This window comes from Trachemys scripta, chromosome 4 (assembly GCF_013100865.1).
Source record: "Trachemys scripta elegans isolate TJP31775 chromosome 4, CAS_Tse_1.0, whole genome shotgun sequence".
NCBI lineage: Eukaryota > Metazoa > Chordata > Testudines > Emydidae > Trachemys > Trachemys scripta.
The window spans coordinates 108616038-108636988 of NC_048301.1; the positions used below are offsets into that span (position 1 = coordinate 108616038).

Sequence of the window (20951 nt, forward strand, 5' to 3'; positions counted from 1 at the left end):
ACCTTATTTACTTTACATACAACAATAGTTTAGTTATATATTATAGAAAGAGACCTTCTAAAAACATTAAAATGTCTGTCTGGTGATGTTCTCCTCCTAATACAACATGGCAAGAAAATCCTCCAAATATTAGAGATAGTTTACCTCCCAATGACTTCATAAATATCTGCTTCAATTACCTTTGGTAAATGAAATAACCAAACAATCATTCATTTTCTGATATAGCTGTAAGAGTAATCTGATAAATTAGCAAAATAAATCATTGTAGTGTTTGTACCTTCTAAAAAATTAAACCTACATCAATCTCTGAGTTGTGAAGAATATGTATTAAGGTTATAACAACCAACAAGAATGCACTTTTATGTAGAAAACATGATTAAATCGAGTCTTCCTGACTAGTGAGTTAAATTATGATTTAAAATCTAATCCACCCTGCTACCTATTCATCTTGTACATGTGGCAGCAGAGATGCGTATCGGAGGAAGAAGAATAATTTGTTTTAGGGCTGTCAAGCAATTTTTTAAAAATCGTGATTAATATTATTAAACAATAGACTATGACTTATTTAAATATTTTTGGATGTTTTCTACATTTTCAAATATAATGATTTCAATTAAAACACAGAATACAAAGTGTACAGTGCTCAATTTCTTTTTTATGACAAAAATTTGCACTGTAAAGAACAAAATAAATAGTATTTTTCAACCCCCCATTGCAAGTACTGTAGTGCAATGTTTTTATCATGAAAGTTGAATTTATAAATGTAGAATTACAGACGCGCCCCGACTTTCACAAAATTTGAGTTACGCAAGGCGTTCGGGAACGCTTGCTCAAGTTGGAAACGTATACCCAACCATTACGCAAAAAACTAAAACACTATTTCTAGCTTACAGAACTTTTTCCGTAAGTGCGAATTTGCGTAAATCGGGTTTGCATAACCCGGGAGGCATCTGTATGTAAAAAAAATCTGCACTCAAAAACAAAACTATGTTAAACTTCAGAGCCTACAAATACACTCAGTCCTACTTCTTGTTCAGCCAATCGCTCAGAAAAACAAGTTTGTTTACATTAGCAGAGGATAATGCTACCTACTTCTTATTTACAATGTCACCCGAAAGTAAGAACAGGCATTCCCACGGCTCAGTTGTAGCTGGCGTCGCAAGGTATTTATGTGCCAAATGCCCTAAAGATTCATATGTCCCTTCATGCTTCAACCACCATTCCAGAGGGCATGCATCCATCCTGATGACAGGTTCTGCTCGATAATGATCCAAATCAGTGTGGTCTGATGCATGTTCATTTTCATCATCCGAGTCAGATGTCACCAGCAGAAGGTTGATTTTCTCTTTTGGTGGTTTGGGTTCTGTAGTTTCCGCATTGGAGCGTGGCTCTTTTAAGACTTCTGAAAGCATGCTCCACACCTAGTCCCTCTTGGATTTTGGAAGGCACTTCTTATTCTTAAAACGTGGGTCAAGTGCCGTAGCTATCTTTAGAAATCTCACATTGGTAGCTTCTTTGAGTTTTGTCAAATCTGCAGTGAAAGGGTTCTTAAAACAAACAATATATGCTAGGTCATCATCCGAGACTGCTATAACATGAAATATATGGCAGAATTTGGGTAAAATAGACCAGGAGACATACAATTCTCTCCCAAAGAGTTCAGTCACAAATTTAATTAATGCTTTTTTTTTTTTTTTTAAATGAGCGTCATCAGCATGAAAGCCTGTCCTCTGGAATGCTAGGCTAAACATGAAGGGGCATACGAATGTTTAGCATATCTGGCACGTAAATACCTTGTAATGCCGGCTACAAAAGAGCCATGTGAACACCTGTTCTCACTTTCAGGTGATATTGTAAATAATAAGCAGGCAGCATTATCTCCTGTAAATGTAAACAAACTTCTTTGTCTTAGCTATTTGGCTGAACAAGAAGTAGGACTGAGTAGACTTGTAGGCTCTAAAGTTTTACATTGCACTCAAAAACAAAACAGTTATGTAAAACAAAAATCTACATTTTTAAATTGCATTTTCATGATAAAGAGATTGAACTACAGTACTTGTATGAAGTGAATTGAAAAATACCATTTCTTTTATAATTTTTACAGTACAAATTTGTAATCCAAAATAATAATATAAAGTGAGCAGTGTAAACTTTGTATTCTGTGTTGTACCTGAAATCAATATATTTGAAAACGTAGAAAAACCATCCAAAAATATTTAATAAATTTCATTTGGTATTCTATTGGTTAATTAAAATTAGTTGATTAAAACTGCAATTAATCGCAATTAATTTTTTAAATCACAGTTACTTTTTGAGTTAATCACGTGAGTTAACTGCGATTAATCGACAGCCCTAGTTTGTTTCATTTTGTATTACAATATAAAATCTAAGATGGATTCCAATTCCAAAGACTAAATTGAACTGTGTATTGTTTGTTTAAATAACCTTACTATAGTTTAAACACAGCTTTATTTTAAGTACTGTATGTTGTGATAACTCAACAGCTCCACTTTAAACACATGCCTGGGCACACTTATGTATGCTGAAGAAACCTTCATTTGCACAACTGAAGTCTCCATCCTAGCACTTATTCTGATTTTTTGCACAGTTTATTGTAGTCTGAAATTGCATAACAACCCCCTCCTTCCCCCCCCCCGTGTTTTAGTGACAAAGTACTATATATTTTCCTCTAACCCCCAACAGCAAGTTCATATTTTGTTGCTCACAGGAAACAGAAAGGAACAGGAAATGTTTTTCTTCTGATCAGGTTCTCCTCAATGAAAAATATATACGTACGTTTCTTTAACAACTTATGTTTGAAATTCAGCAGAAACAGGAAGGATTCAAAGAATTCTGGTCAGCAGTTTCAACCACAACGAACAGAACAAAAATGACTTCTTTCCCTAGAAAACTTGGTGTTCTTGTCATCTGATGGAATTACTATCCATTGATGAGGCAAATTGCACTGTTGTTGTTGTAAAGAAGGGCAAATCATAATTTCAAATTTCTTCTTGTTTTTCCCCTACCACTTCAGAGATTTTAGCACCAGATTCTAGAGCCTGCACACACCAATAGGAACTGTAGTTGTGGGTCATGCTTCTCTCAGACACCTAATCAATATAGGAAAAGCATACATAAAAAGCAACATTATGAAGTCTCCTCTGAATTTATTCCAACCAGAAACCTAAACAAGGATAATGTACAAATAATAGTTTATAAATGAAGTCACAACAGAAAGGGGAAAATTAGGAAAACATCTCGAGCAGTCTGCAATTTTACAGCAGTTTTTAAAGTATAGTCTATTGAACACTATCAGAAAGAAGAGTAAGAACACTCAATTCTATGTAAATGGACTGTCTTTACACAAATTAAAGTAACGGATAACACCCGACCAGTCCAATTAGCTTATGTGGGTATTAGTAAAGTGGGTTTTTTTTGGAGCCAGTAACCAACTGGAATGTAAAGATTTCAATTTTATGTTAAGGGGGTAATGGTTTACCTTCAGGAGAGAGAAAATACATTCTGTTGCAAAAAGTTTGCTTACCAGTTTGTGCAATTCAATGATTTAGCTTTAAGTTCTAGATGGCTTGCTTTTGTGTAGTTAGTACACTAGTTCCGGCATTCCAATGGACCAGCAGATTAAGTATTCTGGGCGTAAACACTCATATTACAGCTTGTAATGTGCTATCTAGTTTTGGTAGCTTCTATGTTCACATCTATACACTTCAGAGTAATTTATGTACTTCTGCCAGCAAGTGTGGCAGGAATTCTAGAAAGGAGCCTAACTGAATAGTTTAAGTGAACAAGCAAAAGTCTCCAGGAGTTACTTTACAATGGCAGTTATAAATCCTCAAGTACTTAGTTGCCAGCATACTAGCAGACAAGCTTACTATGATACCTACAAATCAGGAAGCACAATCAGGATTTAAATAGTTTACAGTAAAATCTGTTAACCACCTCCAAGAATGTTTTATCTAAAGTAATTAAATTTAAGTTCTATATAAACTGGGTAAAGAAATATTACTTCAAAAAGTGTTAACAGAAAATGTGTCAGTCAGTCGTCTGCTAAGACCAGCCTTTGGCATGAACATTTTTGCTTAGACGAATGAAGTATTCACGTTATGCTAATACAAGCAACTGGTTGTTGTAGTTCTTGGTATAATCATCAAGCACCTGTCCCGCATCCTGTCCATAGCCCTTTCTTAATCATTTGGTAGAAAGTGCATTAATGATGCATCTCTGCACGCAATTTGGGGAGGGGAACAGTGACAGGACTTTCAATTCTGATAAGAAATCAGAACAGACTATTACAATTACAGGATCTTTCAATAGCACAAGTTAAACAACAAACATTTTAAGGATAAAAATGAAGCATCTTAGGTTAGAGTGGCTGAGCTTTAGTAGAGGAACAGTTTAGTGAGTTATTAGAGCAGACAACTGGGATTTAGAGCTCCTCTTTTCTTTCCCCAGCTCTACCACTGACTTACTACACTGAGAAGACAGACACAGTTTGCCTGTAGAATCAGCATATAGCTGGCATCTGAGACTAGTTTTTCACAGCTTCAGGGTTTAAAGAGTGTTTTGAGATCTTCAGATTAAAGTGATTTATTAACCCAGTAAGCTTCCTTAAGAAACAGTCATGTAAAGAGAGCCTCATTGAAAAGTACAGTTACCTGTTCCATAACTGGTGTTCTTCAAGATGTGTTGCTCAGGTGTATTCCACAGTAGGTGGGCATGCTCACCACGTGCACCGGTGCCGGAAGTTTTTCCCTTAGCAGTACCCATAGTGAGGGAGCCCCGCTGCGACCCCTGGAGTGGCACCTGTATACTGCACCATAAAGGGGGCTGCACGCTCCCCCCACCCTCAGTTCCTTCTTGTCAGACAACTCCGACAGAGGGGAAGGAGGGCGGGATGTGGAATACACCTGAGCAACACATCTCGAAGAATGCCAGTTAGTTATGGAACAGGTAACTGTCCTTTCTTCTTCGAGTGATTGCTCATGTGTGTTCCACAGTAGGTGACTCCAAGCTATACCTGATGGAGGTGGGTTGGAGTTTTAAGGGTTACCTGGGCGGAGTACCGCCCTACCAAACCCAGCGTCATCCCGCGTTTGGGAGACTATCGCATAGTGTGATGAAAAGGTGTGGACAGAGGACCATGTAGCAGCCCTGCATATGTCCTGAATAGGGACATGAGCCACGTAGGTAGCCGAGGAGGCCTGAGCTCTTGTTGAATAAGCCTTCACTATAGGAGGCGGGGGAACCCCTGCCAGGTCGTAACATGTGCGTATGCACGAGGTGATCCAGCGGGAAATCTCCTGGGTGGAAACCGGTCGCCCCCTCATGCGCTCGGCTGATGCAATAAACAGCTGGGGGGAGGAGGGGACTTCCTAAATGGCCTGGTTCTGTCTAGGTAAAAAGCCAGCACTCTAAGCACATCTAATATGTGCAGGCGCCATTCCTCATTGGAGGAATGGGGCTCAGGACAGAGGACCGGGAGGAAAACGTCCTCAGCTTTTCACATAGATCAGACTACCTTCGGCAGAAAAGCCGGGTGGGGGCGGAGCTGGACCATATCCCTATGGAAGGCCGTGTATGGGGGCTCCGAGGTCAAGGCCCTGAGCGCCGAGACCCAGCGGGCTGAGGTGATGGCCACGAGGAACGCAACTTTCCACAATAGTGGGACCAAGAACACGTGGCCAAGGGCTTGAAGGGGGCCCTGTGAGGCGGGAGAGCACTAGGTTCAGGTCCCACAGCGGGACCGGGGGTCTAGCGTACGGGAAGGCCCGATCCAGCCCTCTTAGGAACCGGGACGCCATGTGGTGTTAAAACATCGAGTGGCCCTGCACCGGGGGGTGGAAGGCCGAGATGGCCGCCAGGTGCACCCTGACTGAGGAGGGCACCAGCCATTGGGTCCTAAGGGACAGGAGGTAATCAAGGAAGAGTTGGAGGGGTGCGGAGGACGGGGAAGCACCCTTCTCCCTTGCCCACCTGGAGAACTGATACCATTTTGCCAAGAAGGATCGACGTGTGGACAGTTTCCTGCTTTCTAGGAGGACCTGTCTAACACTCTCCGAACACCTCCCCTCTTCCTCATTTAACCATGGAGCAGCCACGCTGTCAAGCGGCGCGCAGCCAGTTTGGGATGGAGGAGACGTCCTCCCTCCTGGCAGAGGAGGTCCGGCCGAAGCGGCAGCCTGTGCGGGCAGGGGGCCACTGAAAGCTGCAGGAGGGTCCCGTACCAATGCTGACGGGCCCAATCCGGAGCTATGAGGATAATTCGCGCCCCGTCCACCTTCACCTTCTGTAGGACCTTTCCTATCAGGGGAAAGGGTGGGAAGACGTAGAACAGGTAGCCCGACAATGGAATAAGGAACGCGTCTGATATCGCCCCTTCGCCCTCCCGCACCCTGGAGCAGAATCGTGGGCACAGGCGATTCTGGACAGTGGTGAACAGATCTACCTGGGGAGTGCCCCAGTGTAGGAAGAGACGCCTGGCCACCTCCCTGTGTAGAGACCACTCGTGCTGTTGGGAGAAAAACCTGCTCAGGTGACCTGCGAGCATATTGCGCTTGCCGGGCAGCTGAAAGGCCCTCAGGAGGATGTCATAGGCTATACAGAACTCCCACAGGAGTTGGGCTTCCTAGCACAAGGCCACTGAATGTGTGCCCCCTTGCCTGTTGATATAATACATTGGGGTCGTATTGTCCGTGAGGACTCTGACCACCTTCCCTTCTAAGTGCTGGCGGAAATCCAGGAACGCCGGGCATACTGCCCTGAGTTCCCTGATATTTATGTGCAAGGACAATTCCAAGGGCGACCATCTGCCCTGGGTCCTGAAGTTCCCCACATGGGCTCCCTATCCCAGGTCTGAAGCGTCCGATATCAGATCTAGGGAGGGAGGGGGCTCCCGGAAGGGGATACCCTGGAGCATGTTGCCCGGGAGGGACAACCATTGTAGGTTGGCAACTATATAGGGTGGCAGTGTGACCACCTTGTCCAGGCCATCCCTGGCCTGGGAATACTAGGAGGCCAGCCAGAGTTGGAGGGGCCTCATCCTGAGCCTGGCATTTCGCACCACGAAGGTGCATGCTGCCATATGGCCTAGGATTTGCAGGCACATCCGTGCCGCCGTCACAGGGAAGGCCGTGACCGAGGTGATGAGGCCTTTGAGCGTCTCGAACCTGTCCTGGGGGAGGGAGGCCATGGCCCCCAGCGAGTCTAACAGCGCCCCTATGAAATGTATGCGCTGGACTCGGGCTAACGTGGATTTCTCCTCATTTATCACTAGGCCTAAACTCGTGCAGGAGTCTAGCAGGAATTCCACCTGTGCCTGCACCTGGGGACCGAAACTTGCCCTTGAGCAGCCAGTCGTCCAGGTAGGGGAAGATCTGCAGCCCATTCCTCCTGAGGTGGGCTGCAACCACCACCATACATTTGATGAAAACCCTGGGGACCGTAGAAAGACCAAAGGGGAGGACTGTAAACTGGTAGTGGTCTGTCTCTACCAGGAAGCGTAGGAAGCGCCTGTGGCCCTTGAAAATGTGGATATGGAAGTACACATCCTGGAGGTCCAGGGCTGCGAACCAATCCCCCTGGTCCAGGGACGGGACAATAGAGGCCAGGGACACCATACGGAATTTGCAGCGAACCAGAAACTGGTTGAGATGCCACAGGGCGAGGATGGGCCTGAGCCTGCCTTTCGCCTTCGAGATCAGGAAATACCGGGAGTAAAACCCCTTGACCCGAAATTCCTGAGGTACCCTCTCCACCGCACCTAGGGTGAGGAGGCGCGTCACCTCCTGACTTAATAGAAGGGCGTGCTCTGGGTCCCCTGGGGCATCCTGGGGCAGAGGGTGGTGCAGTGGGGTTGAAACGAATTGCAGCCTGTACCCCTCGGAGATGGTACTGAGGACCCACCGGTCCAACGTTATACGGGACCAATGTACCCTGAAGGCGGATAAACAGTTGCCAAAAACCAACTTTATTAACTGAGGGTGGGGGGTTCCCTGGCAACAGGCCTCTTGTCCTTCGTGGGGCCGAGCGGAATTGATGCGGAGATCTGCGCCTCTGGTCCCTAGGCCTCTTGGGTGGGGGCTCGTATCTGCCCCGTGCAGGGGGAGGCAAGAGCTGCGGTCTGGGCTTGTCCTTGGCTGATGGGACATAAGAGACCGAGTGTCTGCAGGGTGGTGCGGGAGTCCTTCATCCCGTGCAGACGGGTGTCTGTCTGGTCTGCAAACAACTCTTTGCCGTTAAATGCCAGGTCCTGCATCAGAGCCTGGGACTCTACTGACAGCCCTGAGAGGGAAAGCCAAGACGCCTGTCTCATGGAGATCGCTGTGGCCGTCGAACGAGCTGCCATGGAGAGCTGCTTTTGCTACCGCCGCACCCTCATCAAGCAGCGCCCTAAAACTCTTTTTTGTCCTGCTCTTGAAGGAAGGGCTCAAAGTTGGGAAAGATCCCCACAAGTTAAAGTCAAATCCGCTCAGGAGGGCTTGGTGATTTGCCACCCTGAGCTGGAAACTGGCAGAGGAATAAAACTTTTTTCCAAAAAGCGTCCTGTCTCCTGGCCTCCTTATCCTTAGGGGTTGGTGCGGGCTGACCGTGCCGCTGACGGTGGTTGACTGACTCCACTACCAATGAGTTCCGGGTGGGGTGAGTATAGAGATACTCATGCCCCTTTGTTGGCACGAAGTATTTACGTTCCGCCTTCTTGGAGATAGGTGGAAGAGAGGCCAGGGTTTGCCATAGGCCCGTGGAGATGTTGGTCACCCCCTGGTGAAGCGGCAGTGCCACACAGCTCGGTGCTGAGGAGGAGAGGACATTGAATAGATTGTCCGATGGCTCCTCCATCTCCTCCGCCTGCAGCCTTAGATTGGCGGCTACATGCCGGAGGAGCTCCTGGTGCACCCTGAAATCCTCCTGAGAAGGAGGGGGCGGTGTCACTCTGGACTCATCTGGTGCTGGCAGGGCGACCTGGATGGCCCTTTAGTGCACTAGGCGGTGCCGGTAGGTCACACTCCGCATCCGGGTGCGGTGCCGGTGGCGCAGCACCCGAGGACTGCTCTCGGTGCCGAGGTGGGGACGCAGAGGGGCTTGGGATGCCCCAGCCACGGAGCGGGGACTTTGCGGTGCGGGCGCCTGTGCCACGGTGCCCACTGGCACCACTGTCCTTGCCATGGCACCCCTTGCCACTGAGCAGTCTGGGGTCCCACCAGGGTTATCTGTTCCTGGGGAACGGTGTGGCCCAGGGAAGGGCGGCTTGGAGCCGAGGTAGAGATGAACAAGGATCGCACGATGCCATAGGAGTGGCTCGACCGGTGCCATCCACGTCGAGTCCTGCCTCGGGATTTCGACCTCGTCGACGAGTGCAACACCGCGGGGCCAGTGAGTGCCGGGATGCACACTGAACATGGCGATCGTCACGATATGACGGGCGGTGGCGAGACCTGCTATCACTAGACACGGAGCGTCGACGCTTTCCGTGCTGGTGCCTGCGGCCCCTTCGCATCGAGGACTACTCAGGCAACTCGCTCCCCGGCGACCCCGACAACAGAGTGGAGGTCTGTTGGGGGCTACGGGAGGGCCCGGTGGATCGAGTGGAGGTCTCGACGACCGACGTGGCCGGTGAGGGATGGGAGCCCAACGGCGGCTTCCCTCGGAACCGGGGCCCCAGCTCTGGCAGCCTGCTCGGTACCGGCATGACGAGGATGTCATGCACCGCCTGGGCTGCCTCCGGCATGGAAGGAGGCCGTATCAGCAGGGAGGCACGTGCATACGGGGCTGGACTACTCCGCTCCGCACAAGTCGGAGGTCTGGGTCCCGAAAGGGATCGTGGGCTGGCCAATTCAGGTCCGGCCTCACCCCGTCCTTCTCACGGCATCACTGGGACTTGCCCTGCTTCTTGGCCAGGGAGCGGTGCCGACTGGTGGATGGGGCTTCGCTCCGCACTGAGGACTCTGTGCCCGGCACCGGGTCGGGTCGGCGCACCGGTACCAATGCTGATTCCATAAGTAGGGCCCGGAGTTGGATCTCGCGTTCAGTCCGGGGATTAAAAGACTTGCAAATTTTATACCACTCACTTACGTGAGACTCGCCCAGAGGCAAAGACACTTGGAGTGTGGATCGCTTCTGGGCATGGAATGCGACAGGAGTCGCACAACTTGAAGCCTGGGGCACGGGGCATGTCCCGAGCCAGGTTACCAACTAAAGAAACTATCTACTGATGAACAAGTACCATTAAGGCTAGAATCGCTGCAGCGAAGGCCAGAGCACAAAGTTCCAACTACCTTCACTGGCGGCAAGAAGGAACTAAGGGTGGGGGGAGCGCGCAGCCCCCTTTATGGCACGATATACAGGCACCACTCCAGGGGTCGCAGCGGGGCTCCCCCACTACGGGTACTGCTAAGGGAAAAACTTCCGGCACTGGTGCACGTGGCGAGCATGCCCACCTACTGTAGAATACACATGAGCAATCACTCGAAGAAGAACTACTAGTACTCATATCTTCACAGCCATGCTTACAATTTACCACTGGGGAAAAAGGCACATTTCTAGATGTTTAAATAAAAGGGTTACATTAGAATTTTCTTTCAAGACAAAGACCCCTAGATTTCACTCTTTACACACCAACATTAATTGTATTCTCTATTTTCTCTCCTGGGCCTGTATTTTGTTTTGATTTGTGTATAAGAGAGTGTTTGAAACCACAGTCAAGGAAGGCCCAATCCTAGTGGCCAAGTTTCCTTGTACTGAAAAATCCAAGTCCATAGTTAGCGTAGATCCTTAGCCATTGGGAAACTCCAACACATTGGGGGAAGGACTTCCCTGAAACCGACATAAAGGCAGTGCTAGAACCCAGGTCTATGTACTTGGGCTGCCTGGGCTCCACCAGCTGGGGTATAGAAGTTCCCTTTTTTTCCTAAAGATCTCTGTGCCATGGCATGCAGTGGGATGGGAACAGTCACAAAGCGCGAGTCTGGGACCAGCCAGCCACCCTTGAGAAATAGCCACAAGAAATTCTTCATCCCTTCCTACAAGATAATTACAAAAGAACTCATGGTGGGTCCATTGGTTGGGGAAGAGTAGGAGTGAAAGCCAGAGTACTGGAGCTATATGGGCCGATAAAGTCTGAGGATGCAAAGCAATGGAGAAAATGATTGGATTTGAGCAATGCCAGAGCAGGCAGTCAAAGGTGTGCTAGGCAGAGAACACTAAACTGTGGTGAGGGAAAAAATAAAGGCAGCCACCAGCATTGCTTCCTAGTACCACTCCCTGCCCACCCCAAGCTCTGCTATCAGTAAGCTCTGCACTGTTAGACTGGCTGCCCTCAGGCAATTTACACAGTATCCAACCAGTAAGTGCCTCACCTTAACTTTCTGCCTACAGCGCCAATATTTCCAATAGGATTAGTTAACTGGAACTAGCTGGCAATTAACTCAATTTACATCAACCAAAACTCTCTCTAGCCAGAGCGTTTGTAAACACAGTCTGGGACAGTAGTATGCCCCAAGGCCTCAAGAACTCCTGTATAACAGGCTCTTCAACTGCAAGCTTTCCAACTGCCATACACATCACATTTCATCTCTTATTATCACAATGCAGAATATCAAATTATACTGTGAAGATAAAGTAATTCTCTCTCTAATTAAAATATGATTCTAAGTTGAAAATTAAGCAAGAAAAAGTACACATGGTAAACTAACTGGAGAGAGGCTTTTCTACAAGGAACACACAACATATAACAAAGCATAGGCAGAGCACACAGCAATACTTAGTCATGTTTGCGCAAAATTTTGTAATAACCTTGGCTTTGATGCATTATACTTTTGACAAATTACTCAGGCTGAAATTCAGAGTGAAATCCTAGCCCTCAGGCTGAAATTTTTCATGTTGGTGGCTAGAATTTGTTAGTCTTAAAACTTCTTAAATAGCTAAAAATCATCATAATGCTTACACACAAGGAAACAGAAGTAAGGTATCATGGGCAACCTAAATTGTAGCATTTCTTAATTTTTAAGTGCTTGACTTTGTAACACAGAAAAGAGTTCTTTAGCTTATGTAGTTTTGTTTTTTTGGTTTTTTAAAGCAAAAGATGAAGATTAAAAACAAGTTACATGATCTATAAGAATCTCATTATGCATCAACAAGGACTGAACCCTGAACTCTCAGCAGCTGGAGAAGAAGGCCATTATTTGGGGGGGGGTGGAGGGGAAGAGCAGGAGAGGAGAAAAGAAGGGAAGGGACTCTGTTGGGCCACTTACTAGGCCTGAGGGAGCATGGCCCAGCTCTCCCCAGAAAGTGGAGGAGTTCCTTCCCCATGTTCACTTCTCAGAGGGGTTATGGGTCACTGGAGCTATGTGCAAATCCAAAAGGATTTTCAGAGAAGCCCAGCAAGACACTTGCTCTGCACCACAGTACCCAGCGTGTATTGCTGTTTTGGTGGTGGTGGTGGTGGTATGAGCCCAGCTTCTAATTAGAATGTGTATGTTCAGTAATTCTCAGCAACATTTGTTTAGCATTCTAACAAAAGCAGAGAAATTGTAGTTTTCAGAAGTTTGCATTCAGATTTGGCTAAAACTGTAATTTCATTGGAAAGAAAAGGCTTTGGGCCATCTTTCTCACCGCTACATGGCAGAGAATCACTGGAAACAATGGAAGTGCTAGATCTTCTCAGAAAAGGTCACAAGGACCTTTTATAATGAAAGCATTAGGCAACTTAAATATGGGGGAGCTAATAACAATCCCTATAACAAAAGGACAACAAAGAGTCTGGTGGCACCTTAAAGACTAACAGATTTATTTGGGCATAAGCTTTGGTGGGTAAAAACCTCACTTCTTCGGATGCGCATCCGAAGAAGTGAGGTTTTTACCCACGAAAACTTATGCCCAAATAAATCTGTTAGTCTTTAAGGTGCCACCAGACTCCTTGTTGTTTTTGTAGATACAGACTAACACGGCTACCCCTGATACTATAATAAAAGGGTGCTGCATACGTTTGCAAAACAACTTTTCTGTGCTAGTGCACAATTAAGCCATTATGCATTCTCTAAGGCCATGTCTACACTACCACTTATGGGAGCAAAATTTATGTGACTCCAGGGTGTGAAAAAAAAAAAAAAACACCACACAAAAACAGCCCCCTGAGCAACATAAGTTTCGCCGACATAAATGGCAGGGTGCACAGCGCTATGTCTCCCACCAGCATAGCTACTGCCGCTTATGGAGGTGGTTTCATTACATTGACGAGATAGCTCTCTCATCGGTATAAAGCGGCTACAGAAGCAATCTTACAGTGGCGCAGCTGCATCAGAACAGTTGTGCTGCTGTAAGCATGCAGAGGCTTAAGTCACCAAGTGCTTAATGGCTATGCCTCCAGTTACTACCCTACCAGTGTTTAAAATATGTTTGTTTATAAAGGTTTTGAACCCAATATTGGATGTACTATTTTCAGGCAGTTCAAAATTCTTAATAGGGGTGTTGGGACAGATTTCAATAGTTTAAAAAAAAAAAAAAAAAAAAAAACACACCTAAGGCAGGTGATGAAATAGATGTTAACAGGATTTTTTTCCCCTCCAGATATGGAAAGCTATCAACGGAGGGCAGAGGCACAACCAAGAGAGGAGAATATACAAAAAGGAAATATAGTTTATTGACCTGTGAAATAAAGAGCTGTAAAGAAGATGGATACAACAGGCAGCAGGTGATGCTAAAAACATAGAAAAAAAGAGATAATGAAATAAAGCAAGCACACAATTTAGGGTTGTGAAGTTTATTTCACTGGAAGATGTACCACCAATCTTGGCTTGGGGAGACAACAGGTTACTGCTAATGGGAACGCAGTCAAATTGCTCCTTAATATTGGGTGTACAAGCAGATGTAATGGCCAAGTAAAAGTGCCACAGTGATACAAAGATTTTAAGAATTTTAAGCCCTGTTCCACAACGACATTCACTTATCTATGTTTCCCTCCATCAATTAACAAGCTCTGCTTTCAGAATAAAAGACACTTTTGTTAACCAGCAGAAAATGTCCCTGAGGAGGGGAGATTACAACATATAAATAATATGGATCAGGGCTAGCTAAAGGCAATTTCAGTGCAGACTGCACAACTCAAGTTAATTTTAGAAAGCCATTTCTGTTCAATGTTCGGGAAATGCCAACATGAAAACTCTATAATAGCAACAAGAGGAAGACTTAACTTTGTAAGTCTTTAATGTTTGTAATGCAACCACACACCACTGAACAAAAACACTGACCCAGGAACCTATCCTTGCAACAAAGCTCGATGCCAACTCTCTCCACATATCTATTCAAGTGACATCATCATAGGACCTAATCACATCAGCCATGCCATCAGGGGCTCATTCACCTGCACATTTACCAATGTGATATATGCCATCATGTGCCAGCAATGCCCCAACTGAACAGTCTCTATGCAAAAGAATAGATGGACCCAAATCTGACATCAGGAATCATAACATTCAAAAACCAGTGGGAGAACACTATAACCGGTCTAGTCACTCAATAACAGACCTGAGGGTGGCAATTTTGCAACAGAAAAGCTTCAAAAACAGACTCCAACGAGAAACTGATGAACTCAAATTGATATGCAAACTAGATACAATCAACTTAGGCTTGAATAGAGACTGGGAATGGCTGAGCCATTACAAACATTGAATCTATCTCCCCATGTAAGTATTCTCACTCTTCTTATCAAACTGTCTGTACTGGGCTATCTTGATTATCACTTCAAAAGTTTTTTCTCTTACCAACTCTGAAAAGCCAATTAAGTAAGACAACTCCCACCTTTTCATGCTCTCTGTATGTGTATATATATCTCCTCAAGATATGTTCCATTCTATGCATCCGAGGAAGTGGGCTGTAGCCCATGAAAGCTTATGCTCAAATAAATTTGTTAGTCTCTAAGGTGCCACAAGTACTCCTGTTCTTTTTGCCGATACAGACTAACACGGCTGCTACTCAAACAGTGGTTTGAGCATTGGCCTGCTAAACCCAGGGTTGTGAGTTCAATCCTTGAGGGGGCCACTTAGGGATCTGGGGCAAAATCAGTACTTGGTCCTGATAGTGAAGGCAGGGGGCTGGACTCGATGACCTTTCAAGGTCCCTTCCAGTTCTAGAAGATAGGGTATCTCCATTAATTTAAATTTAAATTTGGCTCCATACAAGCAGCTGTAGAACTACAACTGGTCTACAAATAGCTTAAAAAAAAAAAAAAAAAAAAAAAACACACCACAAGCCACAATGCTCACGCTTTCCTGGAAAGTCATTGTAATTAATATTTTCTCAATCTGCACAGAAACGTGGCAGATTTTTAAAAAGCTGATATTGGGAAAAGGAGAGAGTCTCAGTCCCCAAAAATCCTCAACTGAGGAACAGTCAGCTTTATGAGGGAAAGAGTTTTTAAAATAAGGACTTCAATACATTAACATTTTGGAATTGTAAATGTTTATGTAATGACCTTCAATGCTAACGACTCAGTGAAATTCCACTAGCAGAAAGCAGCCGTACTAACAAAGTGTAATCTGGTATCCTGCAATGCGTACAGTTATCCCATATGCTATCTATCAACATATGCTCTTTAAGTTTTTCATTTGTTAAAAAAAAGCCAGTTACAGAGAGAAGTGTGGGTTGGGACCCAGCTTCAAATGTCAAAACAGCAACTTTTAAATTCTCATTCTTGTGATTAAAACAAGCTTGCAGGAGTAACAATGTAGGCTTTTGAATGCCACTCTTGGGGGGGGAAAAAAAAAAAAAATCAGTCAAATTAACTTGAGCTGTGTGGGTAATTGGCTTATTTCTGAAGACTTACATTTATGTGGCTCTGTGACAAAGAATATTAAGATAATTTGTAATGTCTTAGTAAATTTCACCTATTGATTTAGTCCTCTTCCCAAAACACTGATTTCCCCACCCTTCATGTTATTTTAGTGGAGCTGCAGTGCAAGCTGTGTTTTGTTTGCTTCCTTGATAGTGCACTAGTGCTGTGCACCTGAAGAAAAAAAAAAAAATCCAGAGAATGGCATTCATCAAGTTATAGATTTCAAGGGAGTTTAGAGATACTTGCACCTTAAGTCACATGTGCAATCCATTAAAGTTAAAGATTCTTCTTGTACATATTTAAATAAAGTAGATGTGGCCAGAAAGTCTGACTAACATTTTAATAAAAAACTCTTGACTAGCTCTAAAAGAAACTGAGGACGTTTCTTAGACAGTGGAGATATTTAAGTGAGCCTCTGTCCCTAAAGCAGAAGTCAAGCCTCCCTTCTTTCAATGTACAGGGTATTCCAGGATCCGAATAGTACCATTGTAAACATGCTAAAAATAGATCTTTGAACTATATGGAGAACCAAGGGCCATGCCCACTGACTAGAGCTAGTTTTCCAGCCACATAAGGAGATATCAGGTTCCTGAACTCCATGCCCCACATGGGATGACGGATAAAGGAAGATGTGTTTGGAATGAAGGATGGATAATCTGAAAGAGGTTATCATGCCTGACATGAGATTAGAGCCCATAAATAGCAGGTGGGCTGTTCAGCTGGCAGTATACTGAAGAGAGTAGAGATGGTGGCAGTCTGTGGCCCACACTGGAAATCTAGATAGGGTAAGCATGTAAAAGTATGTCTAGCTCATAGGTAAAAGGTTAGTAGGGATACATGATCAGAATAGGTGTTGAGTGGATTTTAGAACCATGATTTGAGTTCTAGTTTGTGTTTTAAAATGTTAGAATAGTTAAAAATTTAAGAGGCACAGTATTCTCAACTTAATTAAGTAGAGTCAAACTTTAATATTTGAAAATAGCTTGTTAGGGAAAATTTGACTGTTGATTAGCATTGTGTTACATATTTCTTTATTAGTCACAAACATTAGCCAACACCATATGGCATGGTTATGTCTGATCCCCTGCAGAAGCTGGAGTGAAGAGCTGAGAAGATGTGCCATTTTTAGAAAAGTCACATTAATATACAAATAGAGAGAACAGTATGAGATTACATCAGCAATATGGTGGGCTGTGCAAAACCTCACATCAAACAGGATTTATGCCGACACTGAACAGATTGTCAATGAACTGAGTAAGCCAAGCATCCAACCATGCTATCTGGACCATTATAACCTAGTAATTATATGAAGTTCAGAACATACTTCTAATCCCCCCTGCCATTATCTGCACAGAACCTGCTGCAAGTCAGTTTGTAAAGTGGCTATTAGGACAATACCAAGGCTTTATGAGGGGGAGCAATATAATCATAAATACTCAGAGCTTTGCCTATACACCACATTCTGTACCTGCATCAACACCACCATAACCAGTGCCATAGCTGACAATGATAGTATTACTGCAGATAAGGGTCAAAGCAAATGGTCTTGACAAAGTATAAGACTGTTTAGCCAAGTCTACAGAAATATCACCATAATCAATAATTGTAGACAAGACTTTGGAGACTGAAGCAATCCTATTATACCGATATCGTTTACCTCTAGGTCTGGGCATGTACAGAACATATTAGTATTAGATAAAAAGGTCTGATGCTCTAATATAATGCAATCTTGTGATTGTTACTTCTCATTGAAGAAAATTATTTCACTGATGTACTGTCACTGCAGTGCACGTTTCTGCTCCATTTCACCAAATACTGCACTTAGGCCAGGTCTACACTACCCCCCTAATTCGAACTAAGGTACGCAACTTCAGCTACGTGAATAACGTAGCTGAAGTTCGAAGTACCTTAGTTCGAATTAGTTCGAACTTACCTTGGTCCACACGCGGCAGGCAGGCTCCCCCGTCGACTCCGCGGTACTCCTCTCGGCGAGCTGGAGTACCGCAGTCGACGGCGAGCACTTCCGGGTTCGACTTATCGCGTCCAGACTAGACGCGATAAGTCGAACCCAGAAGTTCGATTTCCAGCTGTCGAACTAGCGGGTAAGTGTAGCCAAGGCCTTAGGCTGCAAAATACCCAATTCAGAAGATATTTAAATTACAGCAGCTGCTGTGAACTGTGAAAACTTTGCCTGATTATTAAAACTTTCAGTTAAAAGCAGTAAACATTCTCATCAGTTTGAAGACATCTCTGATAATCAGTATCATGTTGAATCAGTACAATGTTTATGAAGAAAAACGTGTGTGGTGTCTAGTATCACTTGCATTTGTTAATGTTAATTTGTTTCTCTTCTAGAAGCCACCTGTATCACTTTCCCTAGACACTTGTTTCTGCAAAAGAAGTCTGTTAATTAGCATGTGAACTAGCGTCTCTTTGTTCCCCAACATATTTTACTAACAAGATGCTTCATGTCTAGAGACTTTGCCTGATAAAATAAACAGCCCAGCTAAACAAATTTAAGTCCGCTGTGTCTGCAGTTTTAAATACACCAAAACTTTGGACTTTTGCAAGGTTATCAAGAGAGCAGAGCCCAGAAGTGCTGTATCTACTAAGTTTGAAATATACTGCAGGCAGATCAGTAAAATGTGCACACCAGGATCTCTTGGCTATTCACTTAGGCCTGTGGCATATGAAAATGCTATGCTGGGAGCACGCAGGTGCTTTTCGTCAGCAAAACTTTTGTCGTTCAAGGGGTGGTGTTTTTAAGACAAAGTCTAAGTGAACAAGTGATCACTCGGATTAGAAATAGCACTATTTGTGACAGAGAATACAAGACTTTTGGGGAGCTTTTGAGAAAAATCTTAACAGGTTTACCATATAGTAAATTTGAAGATGCAGACAGCTTTCACCCTACTACACATTACTATTGAAATATATGCAGCCCTCACTCAGTATAACAAGTCAATATAAACATTTATTGAGTGAAGACACCGCTGGTGAAACACTTCATTAGGAAATTGCAGCGGCCACTAGTAACTGCACAAACCACACACTTAAATTCAGAACGTTTAGTAATCTTGGATGAGATTACAACTATAGGTATATATGATGTATTAAATATACACTTGAGGTATAGTTTTAACACTACACAGCATGGAAGCTAAGTGTTCTCTAGTCTTCATTTTATAAGAATACTTAGTATTGCTCACATTATATTACTATATTAAAATTTAAAACTGCTTATGTTGAATCTAATTTTAGAAGCCCCATTAAAAAGTCATTGATGGGCCTATCCTCCATGAATTTATCTAGTTCTTCTTTGAACCCTGTTATAGTCTTGGCTTTCATAACATCCTCTGACATGGACTTTCACAGGTTGACAGATCATTTAGAATGGACAACTGCTCAGTTCTCAGTATTATATTTGATAGATAACATTAGCATTTTGCTCACTTGAGACCAGAACAAAGAAAAATGAAAGACAATAAAGAAAGAAAATTATCACATGATGAGATGAGAGAATAAAGTACAGGATAAAAGTCAAGGTAAAGATTTGAAGGTTCTTAAAATACACTTACCTTTAAATTTTGACCGAATGTTTGCCAGTTCTTTGTTTATCCTCTTTATCTCTGCTTCTTTGCTTTTGCCTGAAATCAAGACAATTTACATCAAGGTTCAGCATTTCAAACAGCTCCTAATCTGACTACAATTCTTTCAGCACAGCTTTTTCAACTCACCATTCATCACTAAAAGTGGAGACATTGGTAGAATCTTTTTCCCCCCACAGCAATAATAGACTACAAAGTGAACACCAAGTGTAGTACATTAACATCTTCTGGGGAAATGGAAAGCCTTTTTTTTAATTAAAAAAAGGCTTATCACTCTGCTCTCCCACATTAAAGTGTCCCAAGAACAAAGCTTCAGAGTATTTGACAAATAGCCAAAAGTAAAAAAAAAAAAAAAAAAAGAAGTCTGATTTTTAACCTATTAAAAGAAAAATCATGCATGGCATAATTTTCAAAATAAGAAGTCAGTGCTTTCGAAAGGGTTACCTATAATTTAATTGCATAGAGTTTTCATATGTGTGCTGCTCTTTTACAAAATGTGGGGCGGGGGGGAGAAATGAGATCAGACATATAAGAAATAGAAAAATGAAACTGTAAAACACAAATTGGAGCGTGAACGTGTGTGTGTGTGTGTGTAACAAACAACTTTTAACTCATTTTTAAAATCTAGTCAATAGTTTGATTTTACCCTCTGAACTCTCCCTGAGCAATTCAGTTACCGAGCAATTGTGGTCTTAAAACCTTCTACCATTACTCCTGAAGTCCTTAAAAAATAAACCATTTAAACTTAAATTCTTGTTATTAAGTGGCCATTAATGATCAGTAGGCTTGTGTGCCCTATCTTTAACTTGCATACTTCCATATCATTGTTCTTTTGATCAAACATTTACAGGGCCGCCCAGAGGATTCAGGGGGCCTGGGGCAAAGCAATTTCAGGGGCCCCTTCCATAAAAAAAAAAGTTTCAATGCTATAGAATACTATATTTTCGTATGGCCGGGGGCAAATTGCCCCACTTGCCCCCCTCCCTCTGGGCGGCCCTGAACATTTATAGCATAAATAAAGAAATTAAAAAAAAAAAAAAAAAAGCTTTGAAGCTCCTTACAGTCTAATGACACGACAAGTTCATGAGTTTGCTTTACTATCATTGGAGCTTGCACAGCATTTTTCTGCTCTGCAGCAGCCTGCTTGCTTAATGAGAACAGGAATAAAGAACTTTAAAAAGGAGCATGTTGATGATGAGCCAATATACTACTTGCCTACAAAAGCAGCAAGGCATAGCTGTGGGAGGACTTGCATTTACACTCTAGCAATAGGAAACTGCTCTACCAGCTGTCAAAGGAGTATTTAGATTTCATTTTGTAATGCTTGTTTAAAAAAAAAAAAAAAAAAAAAGTTATAAGTCAAATATTTTCTCCTTAGAGGAGAAAAAAAAAATACACAGACACATTCAGAGAAAGTGGCTGTGTTTTGACATTTAGGTGATGATACATTTGTCTACCCCAAACAAAATAATTTAAGTTTCACAAACACATAACTGTACACA

At 43.6% G+C, this 20951-nt stretch overlaps 1 protein-coding gene across 6 annotated transcripts in view; it reads right to left on the minus strand.

Annotated features, from left to right (window-relative positions):
• Window positions 1-20951, minus strand: part of AP2A2 (adaptor related protein complex 2 subunit alpha 2) — a 102383-nt gene that overhangs the window by 52914 nt on the left and 28518 nt on the right. For all 6 annotated transcript variants that reach the window (XM_034770327.1, XM_034770322.1, XM_034770325.1 and 3 more), the window contains exon 2: window positions 19420-19488. In XM_034770327.1, the coding sequence (XP_034626218.1) occupies window positions 19420-19488 (69 nt within the window). The remainder of the gene's footprint in view (window positions 1-19419; window positions 19489-20951) is intronic.